The sequence below is a fragment of the Plectropomus leopardus genome, chromosome 5 (assembly GCF_026936395.1).
Source record: "Plectropomus leopardus strain MGB_pleo_1.0 chromosome 5, ASM2693639v1, whole genome shotgun sequence".
Classification (NCBI taxonomy): Eukaryota; Metazoa; Chordata; class Actinopteri; order Perciformes; family Serranidae; genus Plectropomus; species Plectropomus leopardus.
Window position 1 is genome coordinate 7,249,841 of NC_142180.1, and position 17,312 is coordinate 7,267,152.

The following is a 17,312-nucleotide window of genomic DNA, read 5'->3' on the forward strand; positions in this document are numbered from 1 at the left end:
TTTTACACAGTTTAAATAAACTAAAGATCCCTCAACTTTCTGTGTCCTAAAATGATGACAAATTTACGCACTGAAGCATTTTAGAGTTTATTATAAACTTCATTATCAAAGATGTCCGTCACAATAAACACACAACATTACATTTTGATCTGGAAACTTGACAAGAAATGAAAAATAAATACAAATCAATTGAATATAAACTAAAACTAAATATGTTAAACATGAATACAACCACAATTAAACACCTATTTCCAACCTATGATGCAATAATATATTGCATTTTGGTGAACATATAAGCATACGTATATGGAAAATCTGATAATGTTGGCAAAACTAAAAACTGAATTGAGCCAAAAAAGCTGTTTTGAACCTTCTTATGAAAAGCAATATTTCAGCCTCGATCTCTGACCATGATACTATATGAGTGTTTGATTTTTAGGGTGACCTTTTCTTGACAATGAATGATGGACCCATTTCCTTTCCTAATGTTACCATGACGATGGCACAACTTCCTGACCTTCCGGCAAAGAAACCTCCAAAGGGGTAAAATGATAGCAAACATCACTGACGACATAATCACTCTAGTAGTGTCATCTATCTACTGACCCATTTTCTTGTTCACTGTGTACATAAATACCGGTAAAGCCAGTTCTGCCAAGCTGCCGTTCCTTTGTGCCCATTGTCTGTTTTGTTTGAGGTATTACAACACATTAGGTGAAAGGCATGTTTAACGTCTTAAACATGACAAATGTTTCTCACAACAGTGGCAGCGTGTAGTCAAACAGCAGGTCATGGTGAAGTCAGTTCGGTACCTCTCTTTCCAGTAACCATATACAGAATTACCTAGATGCTTCCTAAATATTTTTTTTAACAGCAATAAAAAAAAAAGTGTCCATAGAAAAAACAAAAGTATATAACAGACCACACATCACTACTATCAAATGGCTTACTCTCACACCCACACATACGTGCACTGTCCAACACATGATTATCTTTATTACTTCACTCCTAGATTATGCGCCATTCAGCCAGCAAAAGTGTAGTTGGACACGCCCTAAACGCATTTGCACCATGCACTTCAGACCATGCACAGTAGATCATTGAAACAGGACCCAAAGTACACACACGCAAACCAATAAAAGTATCTTTATAGTTTCCGTGTGGTATCAGTGTCATAAGAAAATGTCAAAGCAAAGCCAGCCCAGTGGACATGATGCCAGATTAGACAGTAGCTGTAGAGCATGAGCAAACAAACTGTTGACTGTGTGGGAGGGCTCATCGAACTACATCAGCAGTGCTTTGTACTCGATGTGTCTGAGCTGATAGACGCAGAGTAAATATCTTCAAGTAGACTTTGGATCTGGTAAGTCATTGATTGTATTATTATATTTATTTTCTAACAGGGAGGAAGTAGGCAGGGTGGATCGGAGACCTGTAAACCTGATTTCACTCACAATGAAAACTTCACAATAAAATTGGTTTTCAAATCCATATGTTGATACTGTGGTGAGAGACATGTAGTCAGCAGTTAGCTGGAATTTACTTTTCAGCAAGGTGGCAAACACATAAATCAGGTCTTCTCATGTTATCATTCCACAAAAATGTTTTCCAAATTAGTAATTATAAGCAGGATGCAAAATGGCATAAGCTATATTTGTTTTTTGTGGTACACCTGTGCAATGTTTGGTCTCACAAACATCCGTTGGATTATCTCACATCTGACTTCATATAAAATCACATTGTAATTTATAACTCTTATAATTTTATAATGATTTATACTGTATTGCTCTGCCTTTTTCTACCATCACATTTTTTGTAGCTTAAGTAATCTGTAACTATTTAGATAACTGTTTGAGCTTTTCTTTTCTTTTTTTCAAAAATGCCAAACGTTCTGGTTTTATCTTCTTAAATGTGAGAATGTGCTGGTTTTCTTTGTCATGATGGTACACTGAATATTTTTGGATTTTGACAAAGCACAAAATTTGAAGAAGCTAATTTGAGTTCTGGGAAATTATAGTAATTTTTACTATAGTATTACAATGAATAGACTAAGTAATTAATGTGAGCATAATCAGTAGTATAATCAATCGTGGTTTGCTGGAGCCTTCATTGGTATATAATTATATGTACCCTTTAACACCATTATAAGGACTTCAATCATTGCCCAGCCTTATTCATCATCCTCCACTTGCCACCTGATTCTATTCTCTTACGGTAATTTACTTGTCTGTATGACTTAACTACTACTGCATCTAGAAGTTAACTACAAGTTAACTAGAAGGGGGACATCAGATCACACACAACTACAGAAAAAGTCAAAGATGACACAACAAAGTTCACCACTTACATCCACTGTGGTCCTTGATGTAAAGATAGCAGAGAAGCAGGAGTGCAGGTGTAAATGAGACATCATACATTAGCATTAAAATATACTTAAAATACCAAAAGTAGAAGTTCTCATCATACAGAATTGAAGACTAATGTTTATTATTAAATAATAATTATCAGCAAATTAATGTGTACATCACTTTAAGCTGGTAGAAGTGGATCTTATTTTTTTTAACATATATATATATACTGCTGGGTAGATTATAAATTTCCCCTCAGAGATCAATAAAGTCCTTTATTTATCTTTAGGTCCACGCTGGACTCTCACCTAAGTACATCTCAGATCTTCTGACTGTGTATGTGCCTGGTCGTGACCTGAGGTCTTCAGTCAAGGCTTTGCGGGCGATTCTACAACCTATTCTTTGGAGAATCCTCACTGAGTAGATCTGAATGGCATGGTCCTTATCCTCCATTAAATTCATTCAATTCATATTTGGCTTGAATTCACTTTTATCTGTGAATCACTTCTTTCAAAAGTATGCATATACAAAGGCATTCTCTTAAATTGTATTTCAGTTATTGTTTTATTTATTTTTCTTTGTTTTATTTTACATTCTTTACTCAGTCCCATGTTGTATAACTTTTCAACTCTTTCATTTCTTTAATTGTCTTTTGTTTCATATTTCCATAAAGCACTTTGTAACTTTGTTTCATAAAGTGCTATATAAATAAAGTTTGGAAATTTTTATGCATAATAATATATCATCATTTATTCATTAATTACATTGGCATTATTAAAAAGCAACTAAATATATCCAAAAATGTAGTGCAGTAAAAATTACAATATTTTCTTTCAAAGTGTGGTGGTGTAACATAAGTATATGACAACGAAAATACTGAACTAAAGTACTCCAAGTACCTAAAAATTGTACTTATGTACAGCACTTGAATAAATGTAGCCTACTTAGGGACTTTACTTTTTTTCTGAGTAGGGGGGTTAGGGACTTTGACTTAGTTTATTTTTAATCTTTTTTTAATGGCCCTCCCCAGAATGATTGGGGGAAAATGCATAAGTAACGCAAAATTATGTGGTATCGGAGATTTTTAAAGAAAACATGGTTTTCAAACCCACCTGCAAGTTTGGGGATTCATATTCAAATAAATGCAAAATACAAACATTTGAAGTTAATTGTTATATAATGTTATTCCCTAAGCCAAATCAAAAAACACTGCTCAGTGCTTAAAAAATCATTTGAAGTGCCTCCCCCATTTGGCACCACCCCCTCGCCTTTCACAAGTAACGAACAGTCCCTTACTTTCCACTAGTGTCTAGCTGCTACAGAAGGGCCATTGGAAAGATGGTTAATGTGTAACCTGACAACACAACATCCTTGTGGTGGAAGCATGTGTTTGAGATAAGAGAGATAATATGAGAAGGAAAGGAAATTAAAGGAGAATAAACATTTTTCCTCCCTTTTGACAAAAATAAAAACATCAAAAGTTAAGTTTAGTGATACAGCAGCTGCAGGCACGACTTGAGTGTAATTTGGCTAACATAAATCAATAGAAGGGATTAGCACACTGTAAAAAGCAGAGGTAAAAGACGGGAAAGATAAGGTTTCAGGGAAAATGGAGATTTAATAGTAAAACAGTGAGATTTTTAAGCACCTGACACAGGTACAAACGCCCCCGGCAGTTTAAACAAACATCTCCCGTTAAAATAAATCACCACAAAGGAGTCGTTACTACGTTTTTGAGCAACGGTGTAACTAGCTAGTTTGTGCCTTGAATATGAATGAGTAACGTTACCTGGCCGGTGATGCCGGTGATAACGGCCACCTTCCGCTCCCTCTTCAGCTCCCTGTTCTCTGCGGAGCTGACGGTAGCAGGCTCGGAGCACAGGGCCATCTCTCCTCGGCTGGACGTTTACAATTTGCTGCCACACCGACCGAAAGAAACAACAAAAAGCCCAACCTGAGCAGTGTGTTTACAATGAGAGTACCGGGAGCCTCAGCATCCGTAAACCGAACTGCAAGGCAATACAAAGTGCAGTACGTAGCAGGAAGCGGCTGAGATCAGCCAATGGGAAGAGAGCGGGTAGAAGCAGCAGAGAGGCGTCATCAAAGAGGGCAGCGTCTCAGAGAGAGCTGCAGGGCTTTCTGCACAGCGCCACCCTCAGACTGGGACCAGAAGGACAGCTTCCTGTTAGAAGTAGCAGGGGTGACATTTAACGAAGTACATTTTCCGAACTGTACTGTACTTAAGTATGATTTCAAAGCACTTATACTTTACTAGAGTATTTACATTTCATGTCACTTTATAGACTTGATCAGTGCTTTTAACCTTTTGAAAGCTGAGCAAATTGGCTTCTTTCAAAAGCATGGGAAGAGGTCAATGAGCAACCTAAAAATATGGCTAAAAAAAAAACCAAAAACAAAAATCATTTTAAAAAAGTTGCCAGACAATTGCCTTTAAATAGGCAACAAACAAATACAGTAAAAACAAACAAGGAAACATAATTTTCAATTATTTCTATTATTTTATTTTATTTTTTTAAAGATTTTTTTTCTGGCATTTTTGCCTTTAATTGACAGGGCAGCACAAGTGTGAAAAGGGGAGAGAGAGAGGGGACATCATACAACAAAGGGCTGAGGTTGGAATCAAACCAGCGGCTGCTGCGGTGAGGACACATCCTTTGTAAACAGGGAACCCACTCTATCCACTGATTCACCAGGCACTCCCAATATACAATTCTAAGATTTATAAGTATAGTTTTTTGAGCTTTTTTTTTTTTTTTTAAATAAATGCCCCTCCCCCTATTTGGTAATGGTTCAGAAATGTTAAATTACAGTTTTAGAATGCAAATATGGGACTGAAAGATACACCTTTTAAAAGTCTGGTTACAATTCTAGAATATTATAGGTAACAAGTGTAGAATGTTAGGTTAAAGACCAAGTATACTTATGTAGAACATGAAGTTGCAGATCTATAATATTAAAACAATTCTATAATGTTATGTTAAAATTCAATAATGTTTAGTAACAACTGTTGAATGTTGATATGTGTTTCCTGTATAAGACAGCTTTAGGATGTATCAAATCTATTTTACCCGGTGTATATTTAGACTTTAGGACAGTGCACAGACATCGACCCCCTCAGTAGAGGAATGAAAAAATACTTCTTTGGTGACCAACTTTGTATGGGTACAGGTTAGTCAAGGTCAGACATAGGTAACATAAACACTAAACAAAATATATTTTTGAATGGTTAATCATTGTATATATATTTGTACATAAGATATTTCAATAGACTGCACACAAACCTACATTGTGGATACTGTAGGGCAATAATTACAAAAACAACAGCTGATCTAAAAAAAATCAGTAAAGCTGTTCATTCGCAATGAATACTATATTTTAAAGTGATTATATGGACTCTAAAAACAATATGGTATCATAGAGATATTGTCACTGTAGGTGGTACCAAATTCTGGCCCAACCCATGGACCATTATGATTCTTGTACATTTGAGCATGTATGGTAACATCTGCTCCAGCTGAGAGCATCAGTAGCACTGCTCAGCTTCCCAGAGTGCACAGCATGATGGGAGATGTGATTTCATTACAGTCTAAAGTAAACACGATCATATAAAAAAGAAGAAAAAACCAAGTGCCTGGGGTCCTGAGAAGCACAGCAGTCTGCTCATCCACCCCGCCTGATCAAAAGAGACCAACGCAGCTCTGTTACAGCTCGGGGCTCTTCTTCTTCTCTTCTCTTGTTTGGACGGCAGGTGTCTTGCTGAGTGCTTGGAGGTATTTGACTCTCACAATGTGTCCACTGCTGTGCAGAAACCGTCATTCTTCCCACAGGTGTTGTGTTTTTGGGGGAACACTAAAAAAAGCAGGGTGAAGTTCAATTGAGAGAGTAGGACATGGAGGGAGAAGCTAGTAATCAGTCCACTTATACTTTTATTCTTCAGCATGTTTTAAGTTGACGGGTCCATGAGCCATATTTAATCAACAAATTCTGGCAAAAGTGCTTTTCCTAAACAGGTCAGTAATAATAATTTTTTTAAAAAAAGAAAAAGACCCCTTTTCTTCTCAAAAGTTCTGTTGATGTGACACTAACACACTGTGAGAAAATCCACAACAGTTAAGCTGTAACATGAGAAAGTTTGCTCCAGCTGGTGGACAGTGATTTGTTTCAGCGTGACGGTTTCCAGCATGGTGACTGGTGCACAAATGTTCTCATTTTACAGCTCAACAGTAGACTAAAATATGTTTCTGAAAACATTTGAGGCAAGAAATAGGCAGAATCTTGACCCATATTTGCTGCCTAGTTTGATATTTTGACCAAAATTCATGAGCAGTGATTGACATGATTGCCAGCTGCATCAGGGACTCCTCAGCTCTGATTGGTTGTTTTCCACATGTGCAGTGGATTCTTGCAAATGCCATTGGAAGCACTACGAGGAGGCAGAGAAACAATTCTGATATAAAGGTCTTATTTTCAAAGAAATACACAGTAAGAAACACTGCGATTTGTTTCCAGTGTGCTTTATTTATTTGCTTATTTATATTCTACATTCAATTATTCAATATTACACAAGAAAACTTGAAAAAAACTATCATAAATTCAATTAAACAAGTATTCAAAATCACAAAGCTTTTCCATTTCCTTTTGGAGCAGCCAGCAACTGAGTGACGGACATTCATCCACCTTCCCGATGGGACAAAAAAAAAAGCACCGGCTGACATCGTCCCTGCTGTTGTTGGCTCTCCATCAAGCTCAACTGTGCAAGTGTGAATGTGAAATCCTGTTTGTCTCCCCTGAAAGAAATCCCACCTTGATAATAGCTTTGCACTTCAAGTACAGGCTGGTGTTGAACCAGTAAATACATTAACATAAGAATCCACTTCAGTCATAAACATGAATCATTCATAGGTAGTATTCTGTTGTTCGTTATGCCTTCATGGAAGGTGAGAGGGCGACTCCAAACTGCCGAAGCGAAGGCGAGCTAGTGGCACGAGCACTTACCGAAGGCAATCCAGTCTACAGTGAAAGTGTACCAGAGGTGTGGCCTGAATATAGTATTCAGTCATTGAGATATTCTCACTTTTCGGGGGATTGACAGTATGCAGTGTTGTGTTATATACAAAATAAATTAATGTGGGGTGACTTCAACAAAGTTTACATGTATTTTTTTACCTTATGTTCAAGAAAGAAAAACATTTTATAAGACTTGTAAATGAAAAGAAAGAAAAAAAATCTGTATTCACAAAAATATATTATTCAAATAATAGCATTCAGTCTATGAGTTGTTTGCTAAATCTTGAAGTAATAGGCCAGAAGGTGCAAAGCATGCAACAAACCAGGAGAATATGCAAAATTGATCACTGTCAGGGGGAGGATAACAGCCTCTGTTTGACGCTAAACTGCTGATTTTCAGTTTCTCTTCACCTTTTCAGTGGTACATGTGGAAGTTGTAGGTGTAGATTCAGGTCTTTAGTCTCTAATACTGTGGAGTCATTATTGTGACAGGTCACTCTGCACACCACTGTAGAAAGAGCGAGTCCTCACTGGTTCAGTCTGAAGTTTTGTGCTCCACAGGACAGCAAGCATGCTAACAGATAATTTTGTGCCTTGATGGCAGCATTAAAAAAGTCTGTTTTTCTCAGGTCAGAGCTACAAGCTGCGGTGCAAAGCATGAGATGCAAGTGTAGTCGTCCAGTAGCCTTACAGGTAAAGCAGCATTGGTCCAGTGTTGAGCTCCATGGCCCTACATTGTCAAAAGGCATGCTGAGGGCCTCACGGTGTTTCTGTGTGGGGAAAAAAGAGGAAAAAAAGCAGATTTTGGATTTTAAGCTTGCAAGCATCCAGATGGTGATGAACAAATCCTTTAGAGAAATTAATACCTGTTTTTTAAAATATTTATCTTACCTGTCTAGCTCTCTGGAGAAGGAGCATGTGTGGAGTGGCACTTGTTTTTCTGCAATGACAGAGGATCCACTGAATTAGTGCGCAGGCACAAATGACTGAATGAACATAGACATTTGTGCCAATCTAGTAGTACCATTTAACTCTTATTATTATTATTATAAGCATCATTATGAATGAAGTCTACACTAACATAAAAGTGCCAAACCTACACAGACTGAGCTTTATGGAGTCTTGAATTACTGTAGAACTTTAAAATACATATCTACAATCAGTTGATCAAAACTGATTAATTGAATAATGCCTAAAAATTGAGTGTCAGAGTTGTCCTGGTGGCCTTGGGGATAATAATCATACAATTTCAAAACAGATCGAGCCTCTGAGGTCAAAGGCCAATATTTTAGGGTTTCTGGTGAGCCAACGGATATCAGGATTAAGACACTGGTCATCATTTACAGCTCGAATAGCAACTTGAAATGCGAGAATGGCGTTGTTAGATATTTCTACTAATCTGGATAAACAGATATCCACATGAGAATGTAGATTAATTAGAAAAGAATCTAATAAAAAACAAAATCATTGTTAAGCAACAGTCAGTTTGTTCCGGGATTGAATTTCGACCACTGCATTCCATGTCTTTGATCTGCACAGACTGTTTGCCTGCAGGCAACCAACGCCAACTCAAGCTCGACTGATCAGTACTACTCGAATTACAGATGGAAACCAGAACACTTTTAATACCAAAATCTTGTCCTGTTTCCAACAGATTCTACTGAATTAAGCTAATAAAACAGAACGTTTAGTAAACTTAACAATAAGATATAAAGTAAACATAAAATTAAGATAAATATTTATATTTACTGACATCTTTTTAGGCAATTGGTTTCCTCGATTTAAAAAAAAACTTTTTTACAGTGTATGTTTTTGCATGGAGCTGTTCACTGCTGTGGTAATCATGAGTTTGCTTTGACAAAAACAGCTGTGTTTAAAAGTGCATTATGGTGGTGTTGAGGACATTACCTTCTGGTTGAGTCGATAGTGCAGACTCCGGTCTGACAGCCAGGGGTGTCTGAGGGACTCTGCTGCACTCATCCTCCAGCTCTTGCTCTTCACCAGCAGAAGGGTGATGAAGTCTTTGGCCTCATCAGAAATGTCTGTGAACTCCTCCTCCTCAAAGTTCCACTGACAGGCCAGGATGTTGTTCAGTGTCTCGTTGTCATCGTCCCCCAGAAACGGAGACAAGCCACTGAGCCTAAGCCCAGAGGAGACAGAAGTCAGAGATGCTTCTGTGTGTCTTTTTATATACATTATATATAACAGTATGAGCAACCACAACTCACAGCATGTAAGTGATGACGCCAAGGCTCCACATGTCTGTGGGGAATGAAACAAACTCATAGTTGATGACTTCAGGAGCTAAAAATTCAGGTGTTCCGAAGTTGACCCTCAGCTTCTCCCTGGGCTTATACCTGTCAGAGAAATAAAAAACATAAGGTGAGGATGTAACTGGGGCTGAGAAAGTCCTGTCATGACAGGTCAAAGCTTTTAACTGTAAATAGATGATAAGTTTTACCTCCTGGCCAGGCCAAAGTCGATGATTTTGATCTTGTTAGTGGCTCTGCTGACACAAAGAATGTTCTCAGGCTGAAAAAGAACAAAAGAGAAGGATTACAACTCGACTCGACTCAGTTCGACTGCTTGTTATGTTTACTGTTATTTTTATTTTTTCAGGTAAATTTTTTTTTATTACTGGGGCATCCTGTCATCCAAAATGAGTCTTTTAAAAGCCTTAATACTTAAAATCATCAAAATATGTTTTTGACGCTTTGAAACCTGAACAAATTGGCTTGATTTCTCTCAAAAACATGGGAAGGAGGCAAAGACTGGAAAAATTACCCAAAAATGTGCAAGAAATGCGGAAGAAGTACAAGAAAATTAACTAAAAATTAGTTAAAATTTAAAGAAAAAAAAAGTTGGAAAAAGTCCTTTAAAAATATAAAATATAATATAATAATTTTGTAACATGTTTTTAAATATACAATTATGATAATCATAACATACATTTTTTCTCTAGCATTTTTCGATTTTTTTTCATTGCCTTTTTTTGTGCAATTTTTCAAAAGAAATTGCACCAATTTGCTCAGTGTACAAAGGTTTAAATACTTGTGAAAGGTAGGTTTCAAATGGTTAATAGCAGTTGGGTTAGAGTTGGAGTAATATTGGAATATGAAATCCTGGGATGAAGCAGGTTTACCTTGAGGTCAAGATGCAGGATGTACATCTTGTGCATGTACTGCAGCCCTTCACAGATCTGGCGTATAAACAGCACTGTGTCCAGCTCTGTCAGGTTGTAGTTCTCATCAATGATGCGGTCAAACAGCTCCCCTCCCTCCACGCTGCAAAGGAGCACACAAACATTAACAGTGAGGAAGGGCTTGTACCTTTGTTATACTGACAATGAGAAAACATACTGTGCAGTCAGCTTCAGCATGCAGGTACTCTGACTTACTATTCCATGACCAGGATGATGTCATGGCGTGACTCGAAGGCGGCGTACAGCTGGATGAGATTGGCGTGATTCAGTTGATTCATTACCTGGATCTCATTCCTCACCACATCCTGAGAGGCAGACGGACAAAAGACACAAAGACATACAAGTTAATTGCAAGTAAAAGAATATTATTGTGGAGTGATTTTTGGTATCAAAACATTTAGACTGGTAAACTGGGAAAATGCATGGAAGGTCATTAATAACAGTCTGTGAGTCAAGATTTATGAGAATGCATGTAAAAAGAAATTTGGTGAACAAGCAGGAAAAATAGTAGGGCCTTCTTTGCTCTGTTAAAAAAAAATAAAAAAATGTTCTCTCACTATGCTTTTGTGCTTTGCATATTACATAAGATTATATTGAACTGGAAGTAAAGTGTTAGATCTCACCCTATGTGTTCCCATTTTAAAGTGTGTGCAAAAAGACTTCTAAGACAAGGAACATGGTTCTCTTTTTGACTCTCTTTTGTCAAGCAATCAGAACTGAAATGGCTGTTATTGTATTAGCTACTTTTAATACAGCTGCTTCACAGTAAATCTTCTCCACAGACAATCTACTGAAATTATTTTGTATGATGCATAGTGACCTCCTACAATAGGCCTGATTTTCCGCATCTTTTAGACAATATATTTGCATCAAACAGTCTTCTGATTGCAGCTCTTGAAACAGTGGAACATAAAAGCTTCAGCTTAACAAATTTAATCTAATTTAATATTCAACATTGATGTCAATATTTTGTGTATTCCTGCACAAAGCCATACAGCTATCTCATTTTAAAACAGATATGTCATGCCTGTTATTTGAAATACATTTTCATATTTTTTTTTAATATTCTATATGTTTCATATGGAGCTCCTAAAGTCCAGGAAGGTGATTGTTTTTATTTTATCTTGTGAGATGATAACTTGCTCTCACAAGATAATTAATTAACTAGACATAAGATAAAAGTTATTATCTTGGGTGCACAAAAAAACAAAAGCAAACCTTATTCTTCTGGAACTTCAAAGGCTCCACTTTTTAAAAATTGTTTTGCACCAAAACACCAAGGTAAATTTGTTTCATGTGAAACCCTATTGGCAATAAACCTGAACAGATCTGAAATTGCACAGTTATGCAGGGGATGAATTGAAAAAGAGATCAGGTGCTTGTTCTAGTTAGGCAACTTTTTATTTAGGTCATTCTATATCACATACTTTAATATTTGCACACTAGCATCAAGTATATGGACTATATAGAACACAGACGAGTTTGTCACAGATGGTCACTGGCAGCAACATGAGCCAGCTGAGGTTTTGGCTATGTGTTTGCTGGGCTTTCAGCCAGCTCCAAGCCTTTTGAATACCTCAGATGATAACATAACTGTAGAGCTACGCTCGGACATCCGACCATCACTTTCGGATGACCAAGAGCAAGAAAGACACAATAAGGCTGACAAACTGCCACGTGCCCCACCCACAGGGCTTTTGAGCTGTATCTATTTCTAAAATGTAATCCTTGATGGTGCTTAGCAATGATGAAAGTTACCATCATTAGACTATCTGAGGAAACAGGCATCCCAATGCCATTACAGAACATGTATTCTGTTACTGTACGTATTCAGCATTCATTGGCTGATCGTTACTGCACCTTCTCTTTCTGGCTCCTGGCTTTGATGATCTTGGCAGCCAACGTCAGGCCAGATGAGTTCTCTATGCACTTGTGGACTTGTCCAAAACGTCCCCTGATGGAAGAAAAGCAAATAGTCAAATATATATACGTAGATACTGAAGGCAGAGTAGTAGACTAGAACTATCCCAGAAACTGGCTTTGGGATATACAGTATAGTGCGGAAAGGATTACACAACAAGCATGTACTAATTTAAGTAATTTATTTGGTCAAATTCCAAATAATTCCACAGTCTCAAACTAAAGATTTTCAGCTTTTCTTTGTTTTATATCATTGTAAAGTAAATATCACTGGATTTTGGTGTTTATCTAGGATTAAATGTCCATTTTTAAGATGTCATGTTGGGTTCTGGGAACTTTTAATATGCATTTTCCTTTTTTACATTTGATCAAAAATGATCAATTAATTGCTCAAATAACTCAGAATAATTGATAATGAAAATAATTGTTAATCATTATAATGGCTCCTTCAGTCATGCAGTAATTAGGGCTCTGTACTGTGCCATGATGTCAGTAATTTGAAAAATGTGCTTGCGTGCTGAGGGGTAATCTCCACTTCTAGAGGGAGGATTTAGCACCGGCCTATTACATCAGAGAGGCCCGCTATTTCACAAGTGCCCCCCGGGGCTCTCAATCAAATGCCCTTTAGGGGGGCAATAAAAAGGCCTTGGAAAAAACTATTAGGCGCCCCCGCACAGGCTGTGAGATCCTCTGTTATTTCATTAGACATGTTTGTGTCTGCGGCTGTAACTGAGCAAAATGAAAACAAACTCTCGAGAGCCAGGTGTTCACTGGTACTCACCCTCCCAGGACTTCGTCTCTGTTGATAGTGTAATAGTTGGCTATCTGATGGGGTTTGGGCGTCACGATGCGGTGGTCGAAAGGTGCTAATGGTGGAGGGCTTGAGTCTGAAGAAACCATAAAGAAATATAGAAAAACAAGCAGAATTAGATGTGGCTAAGAAGAGAAAGTATGAGAAGTATTAGACTGAGGAAGAGGCCTCGGCCCCCAGAAACAAAGTGGATCAAAATAGCTGCATGCCAGCGTCTCATTATCTGCTCTGCCAGCTGTGCTGTGACATGTTAGTGACGCTTGTATAGGCCTGGTGTTATGATATCGGAGCTGCCTCAAAGTCTGAGGAACGAAAAGTTAAATGTCACCAACTAACAACCACATTGGGTCTACATGGAGCCAGCTGCATGAATATGGCAACAAAGTGTATTCATGTCACTGATCTGCTTAATATCCAAGTGCCACATTGCCAAAAGCTGCTCTTATTGAATGATGCCTGCTCTCTCAGTCTGTATTTTCTTCTTCAGTCGATCCTCTAAGGCATATTAGAATGTGACTGGGGTGCTGCCAGGAGTGGCAATTTTTTTCCATACCTGATTCCCACCAAAATTAAAATAGAGTTCTCACTCCCAAATAATCAAATACCGATGCTTCGTCAGTGGCCCTACACATTAAACTATGACCCTCAAGGTACCCTTAACGTGTCACTTTTGGACATTCACGGACAATATGTCAATTTACGCTTGTTGCGTACACAGTGTCTCTTCAAACTAAACTTCTGATAACACAGGAAATCTGCTCTGCAGAAATCTGCAGTTTCTGTTCCATAAATGCATGCATTTGCTTTTTGAATATACATTTTGAATGTAGGTAAAAAAAATGGTGAAAAACATATTCCTTAGGTTAAGGGCAACAAAAGTAGTGGTTAGGTTTAGAAAAAAACATCATGGTTTGGCTTAAGATAAGGAATTAAATGTAATATCACATGACACACGTGTTATATGTCATTCCTGAAGTATGCTACATGACCACAGTATTCTCTTATTTTCTCGGATTGTTTCTCATGCACTATAAAAACATAATGTCTCACCAATAATAAATTCCGTCTCTGCTGACTCTCCCTCCTTCCCCTTTTCTTCAGTCTCTGTTGTGACTTTGTCAGATTTGGAGGCCTGTGGTGTGCCCCCCTCCACCACCTGTCCATCAACATTTTTCACCTCGCTGTCTTCCACTCTGCTCTTCTTGGTGTCGTCCTTCACCAGGTCTTCTTCTGTGACACGACGTTTGCTGCAGGTGGCCACATCACCGTTCTCCTCAGTGCTATGCGTGATAAATAAGGAAAATATTGAATATTTTATTTTATTCAATTTGGGTTTATTTTTTCTTGCCTTTCCTCAAAGAATTTACTATTAACTGACCAAAAAACACACCATAATTGTATAATGAACCGTCATCTGTCTATTCTGTTGAATCAAATAAAACACGCCGCAAAAAAGAAAATGGAATACCTTTCCTGCGGTAGAAGAGAGGTCTTGCAGATATCTGCGGTGACACTCTGGGCCTTGCCAGGTTTTGGCAGCTCTTCCGCTCCTCCTTTATGCTTTTTCTTCCCATCATCCCCCACTTTTGCAGCCTGTTCTGGACTAACATCTTCTGCCTCTACCTCTGACTCTGAGTCCCCAAAGACATCGCCCTCCTCTTCCTCCCCTCCCTCCTTGGTTGCCTCCTTCCTGTCTTCTGACTGGGGGGCAGAGGTGCGTGCTCCGCTCAGGATCAGCTCTGTTGACTCTTGCGTTCTTCCTCTGTCCTCCGTCCTCTGAGTGTCAGCCTCTGCTTTTCCATGGGAATGCTCCGTGTTCTGCCTGTTGAGCTTTTCCACCTGCTCCTGCAGCACAGGCTCATTCAGCAAGGAAGTGTCTGAGGTGGGATAAAGAAAGCAAACAGAAATAAAGGATTATTACACTTTGTATTACTCTACTGTAGTTTTCAATATGTTTTGAAAACCGATGACCCTGGAACAGATACATTTCACTTCTGATACATACTGGCTACAGTATGTACAGTCTTTGGATGGCAATGTCTGCCAAATTAGATTAGAGGTTATTTGGAAACAGTGACCATTGCCTACTTTGTCCACTAGAGAGCACCGACAAGTTGACTTTAAAACTGTATAATGTCCCACAGTACACTATAAAATCTCACAAGTTGATCTTACTTAAAATCTTGGGAACTGATTGCCTTGAAAAGGGAAAATAAAAAATAAATGTCATTCTTAATCTTAATATATGCTTACTTTCTATCTTAATGGGAAGTTTACTTTAAATTTAATTGTATTTGTTCGATTTTGTGAAGTTGTTGCAACTTAAAAATAACAAGTGATGTTACCATGTGTTACCGTGTTGGCAACTTCAAACTTAGAAAGATTAATTTAATGAAACTTTTCATTTTTACGTTGCAACAACTTTACAAAATTAAGCAAATATGACCAAACTTCAAGTAAACTTAACAGGATATAATGTAAACATAAATTCAGATGGTTAGTTATATTTATGTAAATTTTTCAAGGCAAGCACTTCCCTAGATTTTAAATCAGCTTGTCAGGTTTAACAGTGTATGTATTTTGGTCACAGTTTTTAATGCAAACAAATCTAAAGGATATGTATCAAGATTGTCTGATTAAAGCTACAGTAGGTAAGTTTAAAAAAAAAAAGAAAAGTTTTGTCAACTTTGCTGAAACTGTCACTGTATCTCGACAGTATGAAACACATAATCTGAGAAAAAACGAAGGTCTCTCAGGCGACTCCCAGTATGCCTTGTGACATTTGCAAGAAACCACCGTGCTTAAAGAAAAACAACCAATCAGAGCCAGCAGGAGTCTCTGGCACACTATCAATCACTGGAACACACAGCACAGACCCTTAGTCTTACTCTAAGTACTAGTCTCCGTCTTTGAAAACAGGCCTGTCATTGTCGGTCTTCTTTTGATTACCTGTCTTTGCGGTGTATACTGTTGTTGCCGCATGTGCACACGCAGTGACACTGTGTTAGTGACTCCTCTTGGCTCTGATTGGTTGTTTTTATTCAGTTGCGGTGAATTCTTGCAACTGACATTAGGAGCACTAGGAGGAGGCAGAGGAACCTATTTTTTTTCCACAGATTAGATCAGTTTTGAAAGTTCACAGACAGTGTGTCGTTTTACACTTCAGCATTTTGGCCTGATGTCTTAATGATAAAGTTTTTTGCAAGTAATAGGACGGTGTGTGAGATTTCTCTCTTTTCCTCATGTGTTTATGTTTTACAAAAGACTTTTGTGAACAACATGTTATACAACTTTTTAAAAGTGATTCATTTTGGAGCCTACCTGATGCGTCTGCAGCTCTCCTCTTCTTCTGGGCCTTCAAGCCCTTCAGGCACAGCTTGGCTTTATCCTTGTCATCCTTTGCCTTGTTGTAGAAGGAAGAAACAAAGATCTAACGTTAGAAAATGGATCCACAAAGTGACAGATGTGGACAAAAATGGAACCAAATCCACAAAACTCTGACAGGAACTCTTACATTTGCAGCAACTCGTGCACTTTTCAATTTGTTTAAAAGTGATTTATGAGTCGGATTTCTGACAAAAACAGCGTAGCCATAGATGTATTTCCACTTGCACAATAGTGAGACAGCAAGCCAAAGTGTTTGTTAGTGTTGCCATAGTTGCCCCTGTAACTGAAGTATAAGGTTCTGCATGATGGATGCCTCCTCCAGGAGAAAGTGGAAAGGTCACATATCATCTGTAGCAGACGACATGCCGGACAACACAGAAAACAGTTTTATCCACAGTTTCCCATACGTACTATACGCTCATTAAGAACAGTATAGAATGGCAGTATCAATAAATTTTCGATGCATGCCACTTAACAGAATGTCAGGTGAGGTGATCCCTGCCACGGTTTTATTGCAGTCATTTAAAACATCTGACAGAGGCTGTCTGGTGTAATAAATCTGTTTGCTTAACCACACGCCCATTCCTAAAAACAGCCTCTGAATCAGCAGAATTCA

General features: G+C 38.0%; 2 protein-coding genes across 4 annotated transcripts in view; both read right to left on the reverse strand.

The window, feature by feature from the left end:
• gmds (GDP-mannose 4,6-dehydratase) overlaps nucleotides 1-4,391 on the reverse strand; it is a 203,255-nt gene extending 198,864 nt beyond the window's left edge. The window contains exon 1 of one of the 2 annotated variants that reach the window (XM_088077442.1): nucleotides 4,138-4,391. In XM_088077442.1, the coding sequence (XP_087933568.1) occupies nucleotides 4,138-4,236 (99 nt within the window). In that variant the 5' untranslated portion in view covers nucleotides 4,237-4,391. The remainder of the gene's footprint in view (nucleotides 1-4,137) is intronic. The other variant, XM_042512148.2, reaches the window with a different exon arrangement.
• Nucleotides 4,392-6,867: 2,476 nt separating this feature from the next.
• The window catches only part of mylk4b (myosin light chain kinase family, member 4b), a 38,726-nt gene continuing 28,281 nt past the window's right edge, over nucleotides 6,868-17,312 (reverse strand). For both annotated transcript variants that reach the window (XM_088077443.1, XM_042513835.2), the window contains 12 exons: nucleotides 16,631-16,712; nucleotides 14,778-15,186; nucleotides 14,360-14,589; nucleotides 13,280-13,385; nucleotides 12,439-12,532; nucleotides 10,774-10,883; nucleotides 10,519-10,660; nucleotides 9,838-9,908; nucleotides 9,605-9,733; nucleotides 9,285-9,516; nucleotides 8,268-8,316; nucleotides 6,868-8,146 (listed from right to left, as the gene is read on the reverse strand). In XM_088077443.1, the coding sequence (XP_087933569.1) occupies nucleotides 8,272-8,316; nucleotides 9,285-9,516; nucleotides 9,605-9,733; nucleotides 9,838-9,908; nucleotides 10,519-10,660; nucleotides 10,774-10,883; nucleotides 12,439-12,532; nucleotides 13,280-13,385; nucleotides 14,360-14,589; nucleotides 14,778-15,186; nucleotides 16,631-16,712 (1,650 nt within the window). In that variant the 3' untranslated portion in view covers nucleotides 6,868-8,146; nucleotides 8,268-8,271. The remainder of the gene's footprint in view (nucleotides 8,147-8,267; nucleotides 8,317-9,284; nucleotides 9,517-9,604; nucleotides 9,734-9,837; nucleotides 9,909-10,518; nucleotides 10,661-10,773; nucleotides 10,884-12,438; nucleotides 12,533-13,279; nucleotides 13,386-14,359; nucleotides 14,590-14,777; nucleotides 15,187-16,630; nucleotides 16,713-17,312) is intronic.